Source organism: Amblyomma maculatum, chromosome 2 (genome assembly GCF_055883805.1).
Source record: "Amblyomma maculatum isolate TAMU_Amacu chromosome 2, ASM5588380v1, whole genome shotgun sequence".
In the NCBI taxonomy this organism is placed as follows: Eukaryota; Metazoa; Arthropoda; class Arachnida; order Ixodida; family Ixodidae; genus Amblyomma; species Amblyomma maculatum.
The window spans coordinates 94,524,169-94,542,341 of record NC_139345.1 but is presented as its reverse complement, the minus strand read 5'-3'; the positions used below and the strand labels follow the sequence as shown (position 1 = coordinate 94,542,341).

General features: G+C 44.9%; 4 protein-coding genes across 11 annotated transcripts in view; 2 read left to right on the top strand and 2 right to left on the bottom strand.

Annotated features, from left to right (window-relative positions):
* LOC146199293 (zinc finger protein 532-like) overlaps positions 1-4,756 on the bottom strand; it is a 52,094-nt gene extending 47,338 nt beyond the window's left edge. Inside the window, exons 1-4 of one of the 3 annotated variants that reach the window (XM_084594748.1) lie at positions 4,439-4,756; positions 4,186-4,341; positions 4,055-4,097; positions 3,867-3,977 (exon numbers count right to left, since the gene is read on the bottom strand). In XM_084594748.1, the coding sequence (XP_084450874.1) occupies positions 3,867-3,977; positions 4,055-4,097; positions 4,186-4,341; positions 4,439-4,599 (471 nt within the window). In that variant the 5' untranslated portion in view covers positions 4,600-4,756. Of the gene's footprint in view, positions 1-2,720; positions 3,270-3,866; positions 3,978-4,054; positions 4,098-4,185; positions 4,342-4,438 lie in introns of those variants that run through there. The other 2 variants (XM_084594749.1, XM_084594750.1) reach the window with 2 other exon arrangements.
* Positions 3,477-14,744, top strand: Xpac (DNA repair protein complementing XP-A cells homolog Xpac). 6 transcript variants are annotated; one of them, XM_084594766.1, is made up of 6 exons: positions 3,477-3,691; positions 4,984-5,117; positions 6,768-6,977; positions 7,647-7,809; positions 10,791-10,908; positions 14,559-14,744. In XM_084594766.1, exons 2-6 carry the CDS (start codon positions 4,987-4,989, stop codon positions 14,708-14,710), a joined length of 774 nt encoding a protein of 257 aa, XP_084450892.1. In that variant the 5' UTR covers positions 3,477-3,691; positions 4,984-4,986; the 3' UTR covers positions 14,711-14,744. The 6 variants fall into 6 exon arrangements, with proteins under 6 accessions (XP_084450892.1, XP_084450893.1, XP_084450895.1 ...); XM_084594767.1 differs by lacking the exon at positions 3,477-3,691 and adding an exon at positions 3,886-3,984; XM_084594769.1 differs by lacking the exon at positions 3,477-3,691 and adding an exon at positions 7,437-7,533 and having other exon boundaries at positions 4,703-5,117; positions 6,771-6,977.
* A 612-nt stretch (positions 14,745-15,356) lies between these two features.
* Positions 15,357-16,793, bottom strand: LOC146199291 (polyubiquitin-C-like). Its single transcript, XM_084594761.1, has one exon. The coding sequence runs from the start codon at positions 16,649-16,651 to the stop codon at positions 15,506-15,508; it is 1,146 nt and encodes a 381-aa protein (XP_084450887.1). The 5' UTR covers positions 16,652-16,793; the 3' UTR covers positions 15,357-15,505.
* Positions 16,794-18,097: 1,304 nt separating this feature from the next.
* LOC146199289 (major facilitator superfamily domain-containing protein 12-like) overlaps positions 18,098-18,173 on the top strand; it is a 62,038-nt gene continuing 61,962 nt past the window's right edge. The window contains exon 1 of the mRNA XM_084594756.1: positions 18,098-18,116. The gene's annotated coding sequence lies outside the window, so the exon portion shown is untranslated. The remainder of the gene's footprint in view (positions 18,117-18,173) is intronic.

The following is an 18,173-nucleotide window of genomic DNA, read 5'->3' as shown; positions in this document are numbered from 1 at the left end:
CACCAAATTTTGTCGCATGTTCTGTCTTTGGAATGATGAGCAGGACATTACAAAATGTGAGCGTACACATAGATGACGTGAAAAAGCAACAAAAATTTATAACTGAATTTCTTCTCTTGCATAGCTTTGGTTTCACTTCAAACCTCAGTGCACCTGAGGTCACATGAGGTGCTCACAAGACTAGCTACAGTATGGTTGCTGCTTTGTTCCTTTCAATCTGAAACGACCCTTACAAGCGCGTGCTCAAGAGTAGTAATGGCTAAAAATAGGCAGTGATTATATAGCAGCTTTTTTATGGTAACCATGACCTGAACTTGTCTGTGACGTCACAGTTGTCATTCAATGGTTAAAACCAAAACTTTATGCAAAAAAATTTAATTATAAATTATTCAGTCAACGTAAGCAGATTTCACGCCATGCCTTCAGTACATTATTGTCTTGCGCACTATTCCTAATAAAAAAATATGCATCAAAATTTCGGTGTGCCTAGTCCTTTTAGGCAGGAACTGATCACAGAGTCTAGATACTGAACTCATCATGGATCTAATGCCAAATCTCAGTTATGACATAGCTCTTTTGATGTTGACTGCCTTGCTAACAAATCAATCTCAAAGGCCAGTGAAAATGTCACTCTTCGTTTTTCTCGTAAGAGCATGTACTTTCTTTTCTCTGATGGCCCAGGGGTTAGCACTAGAACTAAGCCACAGTATTCACTGAAAAAGAAAAATTGGGTGGAAACTTAAGCTTAGTCTTTAAGGGTATGGCACGACAGTGATAACAGCTCCCGACAACCAACCAGTTCCCAACCATATCAGCGGACAGCTATACTCTGCCAGAGTTGTGCCAGTGATTTTTCGCTCACAATGCCAGTGCCAACAATGTATTTTCTGGAAAACGGGGCTGGCGTTAAAAAAAACTCTCTTCATCACCACTTTGATTTTCCTGGAATCCATGTTACCCAAAAGGGCCATCATAACTTCCGTTTAGTCATGGTCTCACCATAGCTCATAACTTGTTTGCATTCATTTTCAGTTACTGCTAGAGTGTATTGTACTGCAAATGGCTGCAGCTCATGCTCAGAACTTCTTGTGACAATTCAGGTAGAACGCTCGAACTTCTTGTGACAATTCAGGTAGAACGCTCGCATGTCAGGCATTATTTGAAATGAATGAAGAAATTGTTTTCAAGATGAAGCCTCTGAAAACTGGCTACTCTAGTGTGGGTCTAGCGAGTGTGTATTTACGCCTACTCCTTTTGAAAGCATGAGTGCTTTTAAAACCTTAAAATGTGCTTACATCATGACTTTTTATGCCAGGAATGAGTCAGAAGAAGTATAAACAAGACCGTGAAAGCAGTGTTAAGTCACGATGTGGACACACATCACGAGGACGTGAAAGAAATTGGGAGGCTAAAGATCTTTTCTATATAAATAATATGCAACTCTGAGCACTTTTCAGCCATTGAAAAGTTAATTCACGACTACAATGTATGATGTGAGGTGTGTCTTAGTGGCAAAAATGCATTGTTTGATCTTCCCATGTGCCTTGGACATGTCTCACAAATTTCTCCCCTGTCTCATCTTCCAGTGACCACAGCTGTCTCTGCACCAGTTTCCCACATTGCCAGCAGCCAGATATTCAATCCACTAGAAAAACCAATTGTGTACCAGTCCAGCGACAGGCCAGAAGAGATCTATTACTTGTCCCACCCACGTACATTTACTCTTCTTGATTTCAACTGATATCATTAGAACAAGTTCTCTCATACACTTTCTTTTTCTGTGCTTTACCCTTTATTTTCCTTATCACAGCTGACTGTGCTATTCTGCAACACTATTATGGGAAAGTAGTGTGCAAAGAAGACAATCACGAGAGAAGACAGGACGGGACGAGCGCTCAAATGTGGAGGTTAATGAAACGGCAATAAATATGTTGCAGATAGCAGGACACATTGATTCATTGTTATGGGAAGGTAGTGCGCAAAAAAGGCAATCATGAGAAAAGACAAGATGGGACGTGCGCTCGTCCCATCTTGCCTTTTCTCACGATTGTCTTTTTTGCGCACTACCTTCCCATAACAATGAATCATCAATGTATCCTATCAGCAACATATTTATTGCCGTTTCATTAACTTCCACATTTCAGCCCCACAGGAGAGTATAGCAATGCAACTGCTACACTTAATATAGATGGATCCCTGTTATAACCTCGCCATACCTGCCAAACGCACACCACCTCATTCTTACTTTGTTGGCTTTTTCTCATGCTCCAGATCTGTGATCACTATTTGGCCATGGAAAAATTGCTTCCTCAGAATTTTAGTACCTTACTGACTAAATTGTTGCTGCTGTTCAGACGGTTAAATTTACTTTCATGTTAATTTTAGGCCTATCATTATACTCTGCACATTCAGATCCTCATTCGTGCGTTGCAACTCCCCGAAGTAGCTTTCCAGGTCAACGTCGCCAGCAAGACATGTTACTAAGATTGCACGTTAATTCTTATTTCGCTTTTCCTCACCCAATCTCCTCAATGCCTTTTGTAAGCAATCATACAGTGATTAACACAGAAAAAGCAATGCCACCATGTACGACACCCTTTCTGATGGTTATTTAATACGTATGTACATATTCTCTGGATGCCAAGTGTGAGCGTGACATCGTACGATATTTAAGGGGGAAGGAGTGGGGCTACAGGTAAAGTTTTCCATTCGTGACTAACCTTTCGCGCGGTGTTATTCAATCGGGCGCTCGGCCTTGAACCACTTGCCGCTTTCGCGGTGCTGTTGACCGTCTTTGCAGCAGCTGAACCACTCATGCTTCCACAGTAGTGGGTTTTACACACGAAGTGACATGTGCAGAATCGAGTGCGTGCTCGACTGTAGACACTGTACAGGACGCAGCATTCAGATGCGGGGCACAACAATCAGCTGGTTGTGCAGCGAGCATAAGAAAAGTTAAAGAACCGAGAAAGATCGAGAAGCCGCCAGCTCGGTACCAATGATACGTTTGCAACAGGGCAGCTGCTGCAAGACGTTGTTAAAGCTTGCCGCGATCATAAGCGTTGAGTAAATAAAGAAATTTGCACGCCGCATTGTACGTTATAGATTCTGAACCTGACGACTGGAATATGCATCACCTCAAACTTCGAACACGCTTCGAACACGACCACTACTCAAAAAGCGCGAGCCACCGAGCGCGTTCCGCCACTGAAAGGCTGGGCCTCGGGATGTGTAATTCCTCGCTTGTCTGACAGGCTAGATGACGCTACTAGCCAATCCCTTTTACATTCTTTTTCCTCAATCTCCCCCCCCCCCCCTCCCCCCTTCGCCCCTCTTTTTTTTTTTTTTCTTTGCAATAACACATTTCGTATGCACTTTTGTTATATAACACTGCGAAGCAAGTTTTACTTTTTTTTTCCCTTGCACAGCGGAGTTACGCTTAGCGCAGCCGCCGCACGTCACCCTGAAACTGTTGTAGCAGGAGCAAACCAACGGCAGAAGCAGGCAGCGCAGAAGCGTGAGCGATCGTTAAAGTGTAGTGGCCCAGCCGCTCCTTCAACACCGGCAGCATTTGCGCTCTATTCGCATCCTTCCACGTTTCAACGTCGTAACTATGCGTTTCTGGTTTGCACGCTGCTGATCCTGCTGCTCCCGTCGTCCAGCCTCGAAGGAAGTTTGCCGAGGACTAGCGGTAGGCCGGCAAGGTTCCGTTCAAAGGAGAGAGAGAGAACACTGTGTTAATTGATTAGCTCTATAGTTAATTGTCATTATATCGCAAAAAATTCCAAAATATATTTTCGCTTAAAACACTGCTACGTCGTCTTTAAAAAGGATAGAAATAAACACGTCACTAAAAGCGAGCGAACCTGTCCTTCCATTGTAGCTCCTCCGGCGGCTTGCGCAGTAGCTGCGTTGGAGGACGGTAAAGGATGCTTCGATACCCCAGCAAACGAAGGTGTTTCACTTGCCTCAGTGAGCTAAACGGTAAAGATGAAAGCATAATGTGTTACAGCCGCAGTCGGTGTTCTTGTTCCACTGGCTTGACGTCACTCACCTTTTGCTGAGATTCCTTTGCTTTCCTCCGCTTCGCGAGGAGCCTGCATCACCATGAGAAAAAAAGTTGTCAGCAAACTAGCGTACAACATCGTCTACAAGCTAGTATAATAATAGCCAGTTATACTTTACCTGTTGTACTTTTCAGCCGTCTCTCTCTTCACAAAAGGGAAGATCGTGGGTGCATAATTTTCGGCCCTCGGATCTTCTCCTTTGATATTATCAACGAAATGTCTCGAGCAGACTTTGGAGTATTTTGTGGGCGTCCAAACCCCTTCGGTATCTAGTCTGTAAAAGAGATGCCATTTGGGTGCGACGTCTGTGCACTCCATTGCGCACAAGTGAAACGTGATGCGTTTTAATTGTGGTATGAATCAACTCTTACCGAGCTTTCCGGATATTGGCAATCCACCTGTGCCTGCGTTGAACGTCGTAGGGTCTTGAAGGAAAGTTGAAGAAGCGTATTTTTTCGCCCTGCTGATCAGTGCTGTCGTAATTAGACGAACATCCAAGAACGGAGCATGTCACGCCGCACACTTGCTGCATTGGTACTGTGACTGTAGGCAATAAAAGAATGATCCACGAACGCTCAAGCAACGTGCCACCAATTCAGTGAAATCACGGTGACAGCGGTACAACGTTCGACGTGCACGCGGCATTCGCAGCATTAGCAGGCATTAGTGCCGTGATGCCCTAGGAAAGTATTCAGCCTCGCCGCTAGTAGGCGTGATCATCGCTTTGCGCCCGTTGTGACGGACGTCATTTTCCCATAGTTATCTTATGCTTGTTAGCGGCAAGCATGTCGTTTAGGAACCTTATTTAACCGCTGATTAATAAGCTGCCGCGCACAGGCACCTGTTTCAGTATTTAATCACATTGTTTGCGGTGAGCGGTAAGCCCTTTTCAAGCATGTCTATTGGCTTAATGCAGGTAATGTCGGCATCCTCCAAGGACACATCTATGCCCGAGCTTACGGAGGAACAAGAAAAGAAGATTGCCGAAAAACGCGAACGCGCCATTCAAATCCGGAAAGCCAGGCTTGCACTGAAAAGCATAACTGAAAGGTAACAATCCCTTGTTTGCTCCACATGTGTGTAAAACTGTTCGTGGCTGCACTTTGTCAGGTCAGTTTCATGTGTATGCTTGCCATAGTTTTTGTGCAGTAATTGGAAAGAAACCACTTGGCCAGAATTGATGCAGCAGTTAGATGCTGCTCTGTGAGTCTAGTAAGAAGGGCTGCAATGCACACAGTGTGGTGGCTGATTATCTGAATTGTTGCCCGTATTTACTGAGTGACTTAATTCACAGCAAGTTTTCTTGCTGTGAATTAAGTACAGCACTTAGTTCAATGATTTTTCCTTGGCTCTTTCATGACTACAGCATCTAGCGCACTTCCATTGATGCTTGCTTGTTGTTGTTGTTTGGTTATCTGTTTCCTTCCTTTTCTAATATGTTCATGCAGTGTATTCTTTAGACAATAACATCGTTAATCACTAATCACCTTGAGTCACATGAGAATTGTGCAGCCTGGTCAAGGGTCAGTGCTTTATTATTTATGGTACCTGCCTGACGCCCTTTGGCTGCTAGCGTCTTAACAGGTTCTGGCCAAAGGGGCAACTGTAGTGGCTTTGTCCAGAGGGTCCCTGACTGAAGACTCCATTAATGTGAAGGGCCCTTTTGGGCCCGCACACTCTCATTCCTTCATTAAATGTTTCCACCACCACCATCTAAATAGTTTTCTGTGAACCGCATTGGACAATATGCAAGATGTGTGCTGCTTAGGTAGACGATACAGTTAAACAGGACATCACTCTATCTTCATCAACTTGAGTGGTGCATGCCTTATATAGAATCATGTTGCAACTAGTCCAGTTACAAGCAATTCTTTGTTCTGGGTAGCCTTAACCATGCATCTTATGCTGCCTAATAAATGCACTGGCCAAATCAGGTTCAATTTTTTGAACAAAAAGAACTGTGTTCATGTGTGAGTAAATGCAGTATTTATGCCTTTATCATTTAAGCTTTTCTTTTATTAATAGAACCAGTATATGAGTGATGATTTTGCTATTCTTACGTACACGAGTAATGCTAGCACTGTCATCTTTTTAGAGTCGGCTGCAATTCAAGAATGCATCTTGAGGATAACAGCGCGGAACACAGGACGGGAGCACAAGATTAGAGGACGACACAACGAGCGCTGACTTTCAACAACGTGTCGTCCTCTAATCTTGTGCTCCCGTCCTGTGTTCCGCGCTGTTATCCTCAAGATGCATAACCAACATGCCCAAGCTGCTATTCTAGCTAATTCAAGAATGCAGCTGCGAGTAACTTTCAAAGGGGAGGCTCTCCAGCCAATGGTGTTTACTCCAGTTGTTATGGCATTGTGTTTAACCACTTAGTAGGCGTGCCTGCTATTCACTTGCAGTTTCATGCTAAGGGTATGAAACTGCAGTATGCAGTTTCATACTGCAGCGTCACAAGAACAGGTCGACGTCATTGATTAGAAGGCCTCCTTTGAGGGACTTGCACCATTGCATTTTTGACGTGTATCCGACTCTAGTAATCTATGGCAATTATATTGTACCTCTTGTGTGAGCAGTATCCTTTCTGAACTTATATCTCCAGTCTTATCGTGTTGTAAAGATTGCTTAGTTTTCCTTCCTGTCCTGCGCACACTTTTTGCTGACACTTTGCTTGTATCTTCTTGCATGCAGTAGTGGTGGCTCTCCAACCAAGCAGCAGCGAGTCATCGACACAGGTGGCGGTTTTTTGCTCGATGATGACGCAACTCCCAGTTCCCAGACGGCAGCACCCACACAAGTGGAGATGCCTTCTGAGCATTCCACATGCACTGCATGTGGCAAGCAGTTCTTGCTCTCCTTCCTGCTGGAAAAATTTGCCTTGGAAATATGTGACAAGTGCAGGTAACCATTGCTTAAGGAAAAGCATAGGTGGGGCTCAGTAAAGCGTTGAGGTGGTTGCTGGCTACTTATGGCACTAACCTTGCAAGTTGCTTCTGGCAGTTGCTGAACTGTAGTGGCAGTTCAGTTTAAAATATGAAAGATTAAGAAAACATTATTTCAGGCACAGTTTTTTGCCGGTCATGTGTCTCAATCCTTCTGAACTAAGCATTCACTTTCAAAATTTGTGTTCAACATGGCTGGGAGCCAGCTTAGTTGGTGCTGATGCATCATCATTCTAGCAGCAACAGGCATACAAAAAGGTGACGAATGCACGGACAACACATGAATTGACTTGCATGCTCATTTGCAAGGTGCATATGTGTGATGTGAACCCACTCTCTGACTTCAGGCTATGAGGCTATATTAAGCATTATTGAAGCGCCGAAGTGCCCAAATACAGCCACTGTGCATTGCCCACAGCGTATGGAAAGGTGCTTGGAGTGCCACCGCATGGAGTTGGTAACAGCTATGCTACAAATGGAGAGAGACCCATGGCTACCTTGTGGACATTTTTGTGGTGCGATCTGGCTTTATAAATTTATCAACTCAGCTGCAGTGGATTCTAGGAAATGTGAGGATCTGTGATAGGATCTTTCCGCCTCACATCTTTTTCCTCGCAACCTCGTGCAGGGACAAGGAAGACAAGCACAAGCTTATTACCCGAACAGATTGCAAGAATGAGTACTTACTCAAGGACTGTGACCTTGACCTCAGAGAGCCACCGCTGCGGTTCATACTGAAGCCAAATCCGCACCATGCTCACGGTAACATGAAGCTGTACCTCAAATGCCAGGTAATTGGGACTGTACCCAACGTGCACTCTAGACAAGATTGGCCATCCACTGCTATTTTCTCTCCTTTTGCAGGTACAAGGCATAGCATTCTTGCTCATCAAATATGCATGAGCTCTAACCTCTTTTGGCAGTGTCGCAGAAGGAGCGTAGCAGAACACTGACACATGAAGTGCGAAGCAGTATTATTACAAGAGCGATTTCTCATTTCCAGTCTCAGGTCATTGATGTAAACATGCTTTTGCACTTCCATAAAGTAATTAAATTTTGCACTCAGAGATGGTGCCTTGATTTCAGCGTTAGATAGCTGACTATGATTTTGGCTGGTTCTTAGCACACATGAAGCAGTGAAGGGTGCTACTATTTGAATAGCACACATAGAGCAGAATAGATTTTGCTTGTCATGCTGCTTAGTGTTACACTGCACATTGTCATTATTCCTAGTGTTTGGAGAATTTTAAACATTAAGCTTCAGGTGGTTGGCTTATGGGAAACGGTGTTGCTTGCTGTAGAATGTGGCATCACATTATTGACCCCGTTAAAGATTTTCATTTATTTATTCTGGTATTACACTCATTCACTGGACCATTTTAGGAGCTGGTTGAAAATACTCGCCAAAGAAATACAGCTCAGGAAGTGTGCGTAGCTACAAACAAAAGCAGTAGTACTCACATTTTTACATGAACTGCAAATTTTTTGATGAGGTAGCTGCACAATACTGCTATGCTAAGAGTGTTGGTAAACCTAGCATAGGTTCATATAAACGCAGTAGCAGCCGCACATAGCATCTACAGAAGTGAAAACATAGGCGGCAGAATAGGAAATGAGATTTGAAAAGGCTCTATGGTTTAAAAAATTGTGGTACTCATCATCGCGATATGGGCTTAAAATAGGAAACTCGCATGCAGTGTCCAGGTGGCACTGCAGCTGTTCCACTGTGCACCCAAAAATTGCTATCATCCACTGCTCGGGTCGCGATAAACGCATAACCACATTCTGAAGGATTAGAATTGAGGGTTTGATAATATTTCTGACCTAGTGCTTGATGTAACTTATTATGCTGACACATGCCATGTGCGGCTTTGAAAGAATGTGCAAGCTCACGCCATAAGCGCACGTAAGGGTTGTGAAAATGCATTTGGGGAATGTTCATACAATTCTCGCTCTTCTCCGTAGGCTGTGTGCTGCGACACTGCAATTTACATGCAAACTTCATTGTAGATTCCCTATGCAGGCACTCAAACACACGAAAAGATGTGTTTAGGATCCAAAAAAATTAAAAAGAAATCATTCGTTAAAAAAAAAAATTCAAAAATTGTATCAGTAACTAAACATTTGCTAAAGTCAACATGTAAATACTGCTAAAACAAAGAAAAAAATGCGCAGTTGGTCACACTAATTGCACATAGAGAGCGCTCACTCCTGGCTGGATGCATTTTCAGGCTTGTTCTTCACAACAGTAGCCTTGCCAAATTGTAACAAGAAAGTTGAAAGTGGTCGACCTAATTAGTGAGTTGATGCAACCGTCTTCTCTCGCTGTAGCGCTCATGCAGTGCTCAGAACAATCACAAATTTTGTATTTTTGTCCTCTTACCACCTCTTTTACTCGTGGGATCTCGTGCCAATCTGTTCTGGCTACACCACTGTTCACTTTAGAACATTGATCATAGGGTCTTTGTCTGTGTAGATGTTATGATTTTGTATGGAGTAATGGAAAAATTTTCGTAATGTAATTTTTGCAACAATAAATGCATCTTTTAAATGCAACAGCATCAAAGGTTTTGTTCTCAAGAAAAGCCGACGGTATCGCGAGACTTACATTGGCCGAGAGGGGTGTGACGTCTTCAGAAGCAATTTCTTTGAGAAGACAAAAGCAGTCAAATAGGTAATTGAACCACTGTCCACCAAGTAGGGCCTTGCAAGCAATGCTTAGTTAATTAGCAATGCCAATTACTCTTTCTCTGAAAAGAAATTTCCATCGCATTGTACTCTTAAGCGTAACTTAAGCGTCATCAAAGTTTTTCTCCTGGACAAATGTCAACATGCCGAGAAAGGATTGCAGAATCAATCTTTACTGAGAATGGAGATTGGATGAAGTTATCTGCGGTGTTTCTTTAGGAGGTACGTGCAATGAATGTTACCCTCTTCTCAGGCTGCAGTTTTCACCCTTAAGTATTTTATCTGGTGAGGGCCAATGTAGTGCATGTGTGTGTGAAAAAGATAGCTGGAGGTTGTCCTTAAATTCACGTGTGGGTGGAGGTTAGGGAAGAAGCTTGCCTGTCCCGTCACATTGATCAGTTTTTGTCAGCTGAATGGTTTGCCTTCAAGCATATGTGTTTGTTATGCTAGCAACACCAGGCTCCAAATTCTCAGTTCACAAGCAGTACAAGTGTTCAAGTCTTGAACTATAACTTGCTTCAGCCGAGTTGTCCAAACTTACCTCAGAAAGGCTTCCTTCGGATTATACTTGGACTAAGCAAAGTCATAAAATATATTAAATATTTTTAGTCGTGTTCTGAAATGCTGAATCAAACTACTGCTGGAATTCACGCGTCTTTCCTCTTGTCATAATCTCCTCTTCAGTTTTTCTGAATTAGCCGTCCCGTCTTTCCTTCTCCTCGCGAACCAAGTACAACCAATTTTGAGAGGCCATGTGTTGTCACACATTTCTTCTCATAATAACCTTTCACAGAACCGTGTACTAAAGGCATATTTGCAACGATAATAACTTATACAAGTATTAGAGCCCTATGGGAACCCATGTATTGCATGGCCAACGTATCTGCTATCTTCTTCATTTCTGTCTTCTTCCAAGCCACCATGATAATACTGTATTCTTTTTTCTCCGGCATCATTATTACATACACGGCTCTGCCTCTTTGAAAGAATCATCATGTGCATGTTTCCTTTTTTTTTTTTTTTATTATTGCTATTTCAGTAGATTGAGCTAGTGCTTTCTGCTGTTTTGTCCTCACTTCACCAGGTTGAGGAAAGAGCAATAGTAGTCTGGGGATCCCTGGAAGCATTAGATGAGCAGCTTGAGAAGAAGGACGAAGAACGGTCCAAGAGGAAGCGAAAAGCATTCAACAAGCGTGTCAAAGGTAAGAAGTATGCTGTTGCTGTTAGTAAGAGGCAGACCTTAAAATATAAAGCTTTATCCCAGGCGTCACAAATAAATGTTGCCAAACATATATAAAAAAAGACTGTCATAGCCCATAAAAATAAATTAGGGGTTGTTGAGCTGCTTAGTACTCTTGCAACTTTAAGCAAAATTATCTCTGCACCCTCTTTTGTTTGATGCTTGCGTTGTGCAATTTTTCAATACATCTAGAATTCACGGTCACAGGTTGGATGAAACCTGTGTTAAAGGACTAGACATCCAATTTTGGGGTTTGTGTTTTATCATCTACAATGATGTCTGAGACATTGCTGTATACGGATCACCACATCACATTCGCCTAAGACTGCTGAATTATTTATAATCGACTTTCTTTTCTCACCCGTTTCGGTATCGGTTTCAACAGCCAAGTGACGGAGCAATGGCTGTGATGTCACAGTCAAGTCAGGTCACACGAGGGATGAAAATACATCAATATAATCATTGCTGTGTCATTTGAATTCACTACAATGATAAAGCCAGCCTGCCTCAAGAACAGGAATCACTACAAGTGAAGAATGAGTGATTATATCGCTGTCTTTTTATGCCGCACATCAAGACATGATTGTGATGTCACAGCCATCTCTCGGATGTCGAAACCGAAACTGGTGAGAAAAGAAAATTCAATTGTAAATTATTTAGCGGTCATAGGTGGAAACTGAGTGTGGATTGATATATAGGAATGACTTGCGCATCATTAATACAGCCGCATTCAGACTACGTGCGCATCCGTCGTAAGTATCGTGTGTATCACAGTGCGCATAGCGGCTGGAACTCCCGTTTACGTAGCTTGCGACCGCGCATGTTCACACTGGGCCGTTCAGTAAGATGCGTTCTTTACGACCGGCCAATCACCGCTCTCAACATGGCGCTGGTTAGCAAGCTGCTGATAGCGGAGGCCTGGGCTCTTCAAGCTCAAAATGAGATGTGAAAGAAAAGACTGGACACACAAATAAAATACAAAAAGAAGAACAATGGGTATATTGACAATTAACCACTCGATTACAAATACACTTCTTCATTTCGCACACGCACGTTCGCACACAGTTTTCAAACGTTCGCTCACTCCTTGGCACATTTCTTCACGCGCCCGTGCTCATTATTGACACAATGCGCACTCCTGCTTGGTGTCCCATGATCGCACTCTCTCGCACCAAAACATGGACGCTGTAGTAGTAGTTCCAGCGTGCGGTCCGCCTGCATCCCTGCTTGCGATTTTACCAGTGCCCCGGAGCAGGGCGGTGACTTAAAGGTCGTACTACTGATTCCAAACAGTCGGGGCACGTGGCAGACATGGAAGCGTCTGCGGTACCTCGTCCCCCCTCAGAAAACGCTGTCTTCTTTTTCTCTTTTACGATGAACTTCTTTCAAACTTCGACGAATCCGCGCTAGCTCCATTCTGCGGCCCGACCGCAATGTCGCCCCGCATCGGCCTTTCGCTGCAGGCCAACTGTTTTCTCACTTGTCAACGGAGCCGATGGGCTGCCAGAATGCACTGGGATGAAGCGGGCATCCTCCCCGCCTCCATAACCTCACTTTTATGAACTAGAGGAAACATTTGCTTGTTGAGAGCTGGTTCGCGCATGAAAAAAACGGATTGAAAAACCACTTACTGCTTTGACTCAGCGCATTGGCAGTTTGCAGCCAGGCATCGTTTTGCACTTATCTCTCTGCGATTTCAGCTACTGGTAGTAGAGAGCCGGCCTCTGCCGAACTTTTTTTTTTATGAGAGGCTGATAATTCCACAGCAAAGAAGATTCCGCACTGCACATGATCAAGCTGCGGACAGACACAATCACAGACACAACACCAGCGAGCCAAGACACTGCAGCAGAGTAGGAGCGTTGGATGATGTCGCCTACTAGCTGGTTTGCACGTGAAATCTAGGAGGAGCGGAAGTCCTGTCACCGGAAAGGGAAAACCGAAAGGTGCGCATTGGTCGCACGTAACAGACTTATCTGTGCTAGTCGTAAATGTCGCGGGTCCTCCGACAGTTCTACGCCCTCGCTGGCTGCGGACGTTACGCACTTTACGCTTAATGCGACAGCAGTCTGAACAGACACATTACGTTTTTTGCGCTTACGCTTACGATCCTTACGAACGATACGTGCGTTGTGCACATACTAGTCTGAATGCGGCTTAAGATGAAAAATGCCACCAAAATTTGGTGTCTATAGTCCTTTAAGTTCGGTGTATTATGTTGCATCTTCTTGAAGTCTGTATAAGGTCTTTGGTGTTGCAACATCTGATGCTTTATGCTGCTTAGTGCATGCGAGCCACCTTCAAAACTTGGAGCTTTGTGTGTGCATTCTAAATTCATTAAGGTTCAGCGCTGTTCTCTTTGTCATGCTGGTGCTTCAGAGCTATATAAATTTATTTTTACATAAACATTAACCTGTGGTTTCCATCTTGCTATCTATTAAACAAAATTTCAAACAACCCAGAGAACGAAACTTTTGCGACACACGTGTGAAGCAGCAGTTGGCTGTTGTCCTTGCATCATGGCTATGTGATAGGAGAGTCTGGTGACAGTAACCCATTTATGGGGATAGTAGCTCAGCACTGAACGTAACTAGATTTGTCAACCTTGCATTTGGATGGTTTTGTCATGTCATGTTAAAAGGCCACTGTTTAGTAAAAAAACGTGATATGGCATTTGAGAGCTGCATTTCTCGTTGCTGGATAGCAGTTAGCCCTTTTTGGTATGACGTGTAGGGTTTAAAATCCGAGTCTCTTGCGGTTTGAGGGATACTGTTGTGGGAGGTTTGTGTATCGATGTAGGCCACTTGGGGATCTTCAACCTCCAACATTGTACAGCACACTGCCACCTTTTGCATTTGCCCTGCATCAAGACACAACCGGGTTCAGACCAGAGTATTCTGGCTATGTAGCCAGGCAGGCGCCTTGCCGCTGAGCCACTGCAGCAAGTGGTCCGCTTTTTTTTTTTTCTTTTTGCAGTGAGCCGGGACCTGTACTTTGTATAAAGCAAGAACCACGCAAGAATCTCTCAAGACTGTGCGGTAGTTGCATACGCTAGGAAGGGTGGGATAAAACAAATCAATCTGTGCTCACATCACTCAATGTCCAAGAAACGGGGATAGTAAACAAGACAAAATTCTTGCATCATGTGCTCTGCTAAGAGCACATAGTCCTGGAAGCCGATTTTGACTGTCACAAATTTGCTTCACTGAACAGTGCACAATATTCTTGCGGAGGGCGACAGCCCTGTCGGAATTATATAGGGTCACTCTTTTCAAAGCACCATTGTGTCAGACATGGGCACACATTGAACCTATGGTGTCGGCACAGGGCGACCTGCAAGGCCAGCCAGTTGTTTTTATGTGTTGCTAGGTCAGACCCAATGCCTCTCCAAAGAGTGAATGCCGAGCTAATGAGTGTTTGATGCACAGGGGAGATATATGTCATCTGATTTCCACTCTACCTCCTCTCATAAAAGCTCCCTTTGCATGACTTGCGAGGCATTTTGTCTCTTCAGTGTGTCATGCTAAACGCTACAACACAAACATTAGATGCGACATGGCTGCTTCTAATGTACAGCTTTTTTTCCCTAACATTGTCTTGTTCTCTTTACAGAGCTAAGAATGACCGTGAGAAGTAGCTTGTACCGCCCTATTGGACAAAACCATGTCCACAGCTATGGGCCCGAGTCGTATGATGAAGAGAGCGATGAATACTTCAAAATCTGCACTAGCTGTGGACACCAGATGAGCTACGAGAAAATGTGATGTTATGCAATAAATTTCAAATTTTAATTTTGCATGATGGTGTACAGTACCCGAAATCTCACTTTAGAGCAGCAGTCCGGCCATTCCGTGGTGAAATATTAATGCAGCTGCATTTTTACTCGCAATATGCATGCCTATGCAGATCTAGACTATCAGTGCAAGTATTGCCAAAAGCCTGCCTAAGATCTTTACAGGGTCATGGCGACGGTATGACGTTTATTTTCCTACAGCAACAAAGCAGACCTCCGATAGTTAATGTACATTGGTACACGTATAACCTTTCTGCTGCCCCAGAGCATTGCTCAAGCTCTCAACTGTTAATTCCACCCTCAATTCAAACACACAGGCGTTCATTCTCTGCATGCTTTGAAGTGATAAACTGCACCTTGACTCGCAGTTGCGTTTTTAGCAGAAAACAGCTCCCAGTGCGAAGTGACCTCAGCAGCAGTGTACAGCACTGCATGCATACAGTCCATACGGCTAAAAGTCCAACAGCACTCGCCACTTACCTCAACCAAAACCTACCCCTTCTGAGGCTTAAAGCCTCAACACAGCAACTAAAGCCACTGTAGGTGAAGCTAGACTACTTTGGCCGGAGCTTCAGCTGCACAGCACAGCGAACGCAGCCACACAGAACACAAGCCTGAAAAATGGCTGGACGAGTGAATTTTATTAGCATGGGCACCGCTGCGCAGAAAAAAAAAAAATGTTCAGAGCACAGATCAGCCTAAACAAAAAAAAAAAAAAAAAGTCACTCAAATTTTAGCCAAGAGCATCCATGTGTGTGGGAAATAGTTACTGGCCACCACGGAGCCGCAGGACGAGATGAAGGGTCGACTCCTTCTGAATGTTATAGTCTGAGAGGGTGCGGCCATCCTCCAACTGCTTGCCAGCAAAAATAAGACGCTGCTGGTCCGGCGGGATGCCCTCTTTGTCCTGAATTTTGGCCTTCACATTTTCAATGGTGTCACTCGGCTCGACTTCCAGCGTTATGGTCTTGCCGGTGAGGGTTTTGACGAAGATTTGCATCCCGCCACGCAACCGAAGAACAAGATGAAGGGTCGACTCCTTCTGAATGTTATAATCGGACAAGGTACGGCCATCCTCGAGTTGTTTGCCGGCAAAGATCAGTCGCTGCTGGTCCGGTGGGATGCCTTCCTTATCCTGAATCTTTGCCTTCACATTTTCGATGGTGTCACTAGGCTCAACTTCGAGCGTGATGGTTTTTCCGGTGAGTGTCTTGACAAAGATTTGCATGCCACCGCGTAGTCTGAGGACAAGGTGGAGGGTGGACTCTTTCTGAATGTTGTAGTCGGACAGCGTGCGGCCATCCTCAAGCTGCTTTCCGGCGAAGATCAGACGCTGCTGGTCAGGCGGGATGCCCTCCTTGTCCTGAATCTTAGCCTTCACGTTTTCGATGGTGTCACTGGGCTCGACCTCAAGCGTGATGGTTTTTCCCGTGAGGGTCTTGACAAAGATCTGCATACCACCACGCAGCCGGAGGACAAGGTGAAGGGTCGACTCCTTCTGGATGTTGTAGTCTGACAGTGTGCGGCCGTCTTCGAGCTGCTTTCCGGCGAAGATGAGACGTTGCTGGTCAGGCGGGATGCCCTCCTTGTCCTGGATCTTGGCCTTGACGTTTTCGATGGTGTCACTTGGCTCGACCTCAAGCGTGATGGTTTTTCCCGTGAGGGTCTTGACAAAGATCTGCATACCACCGCGCAGCCGGAGGACAAGGTGAAGGGTCGACTCCTTCTGGATGTTGTAGTCTGACAGCGTGCGGCCGTCTTCGAGCTGCTTTCCGGCGAAGATGAGACGTTGCTGGTCAGGCGGGATGCCCTCCTTGTCCTGGATCTTGGCCTTGACGTTTTCGATGGTGTCACTTGGCTCGACCTCAAGCGTGATGGTCTTGCCCGTAAGGGTCTTGACAAAGATCTGCATTCCTCCGCGCAGGCGCAGCACAAGATGAAGGGTCGACTCCTTTTGAATGTTGTAGTCTGACAGCGTCCGGCCGTCTTCAAGCTGCTTTCCGGCGAAGATAAGACGCTGCTGGTCAGGTGGGATGCCTTCCTTGTCCTGAATCTTTGCCTTCACATTCTCGATCGTGTCACTGGGCTCGACTTCGAGCGTGATCGTTTTGCCAGTAAGGGTCTTCACAAAAATCTGCATCTTGGCTTCTCTGTTGAGAGAACAGGGTCACTCGTTAGCATGCAGCACCACCTGCAGTTAACCCGACACTACCCCGATCAAAGAATTCGGTGGCGCACCCTTAGTAAGATGGCGGCTAGGCCTAACATGCAGCGATCGCTCCAAACAAGCCGGTCGTGCTTCGAACGGACAACGGAACGTAACATTTCCACAGAACAAGCGAGTTCACAAACGGTATTCTGTCCAACCGCCATACGTTAGATAATCCCAACTAGCTACAAACACTGACCGAAACACTGTTGCATGCAGTACTGCACGAGAGCTTTGTAGTAGGCTTACCCCACACAGTGCAAACCATTCCGATCAGTATTGAGGAGCTCTGGTACAAACAGCGCAAAACGCTCACAGACATACACAGAGTTTGCTCTACCTAATTGAATACAAAATGAACGGAGGATTTCGAACGTACAGCGAGAAGTCTACTTGAATCAGTGAGCCTCAAAGAAGGCAGCACCCTCAAACTGCCGCGCGTAGTAATCAAACATGTTAATTTCTATTTGGAACCACTGTATGCGCGACGCTTTCAGTAACGCCAAGGCCGCCAGTCTCCTAAAAGCAAACGGTCCACACTTACCTCTTTGGCAAAAGTGCACTATCACACAGTTGTGGGTGCAGACGCAATGGAATATGCCGGAGCACAGCGGGCACAAAGGCTAAATAGGCCGAGGAGGGCATACGTCGCAGGCTACGATTGGCTGAGCTAGGCCAGCAACACGGCTCCGCCGATATCCACCAATCAGAGAGCTTGAATGACGAAATATTTTTTTGTGGAGCGTCACTGTTTGCGAGAAACGTCTAGCAATTTCCGTGACGTCAGGTACCGCTTTTGGCACCATCTCTCGAGAAATTAGCGAAATCGGTCTCGCGAAACAGCGGAAAACGGCATTTCTGACATGTTTTTCTGGTGATTGCAAATGGCTGAGTACAGATATCAAAGGCTTTAACACGTTCATTAAAATGTAGAAATGAGTTCTTCATTGATATAACTGCTATAAAGTGCACTGCCAATTTCGTGACGCCGGAGCCGAGGTAGCCGAAGCACCCGATTTCTGCGTTGGAGCTGTTATTGCGTGTGAACAATAACATTTTTTTCTGCGCGATTATAGCGCATTTTTGTCATCTGTAGCTTTCGTAGGGCGTGGTCTTGGCGTGGTGCATCAGGCGCTATTCAAGGCAAGGTTGGAATTGAGGTTGCAAGGTAAATTGGAGATTTGTCGTAAGTACGTGCACTGTGAACGTGCTACATTCTGAGCAC

Coding starts and splice junctions, on each gene's coding strand:
- LOC146199291 (XM_084594761.1), bottom strand. CDS start 16,651: ATGCAGATCTTTGTCAAGACCCTTACGGGCAAGACCATCACGCTTGAG.
- Xpac (XM_084594764.1), top strand. CDS start 4,963: ATGTCTATTGGCTTAATGCAGGTAATGTCGGCATCCTCCAAGGACACA. Junction 5,118..6,767: donor CTGAAAAGCATAACTGAAAG/GTAACAATCCCT, acceptor TCTTGCATGCAG/TAGTGGTGGCTCTCCAACCA. Junction 6,978..7,646: donor GAAATATGTGACAAGTGCAG/GTAACCATTGCT, acceptor AACCTCGTGCAG/GGACAAGGAAGACAAGCACA.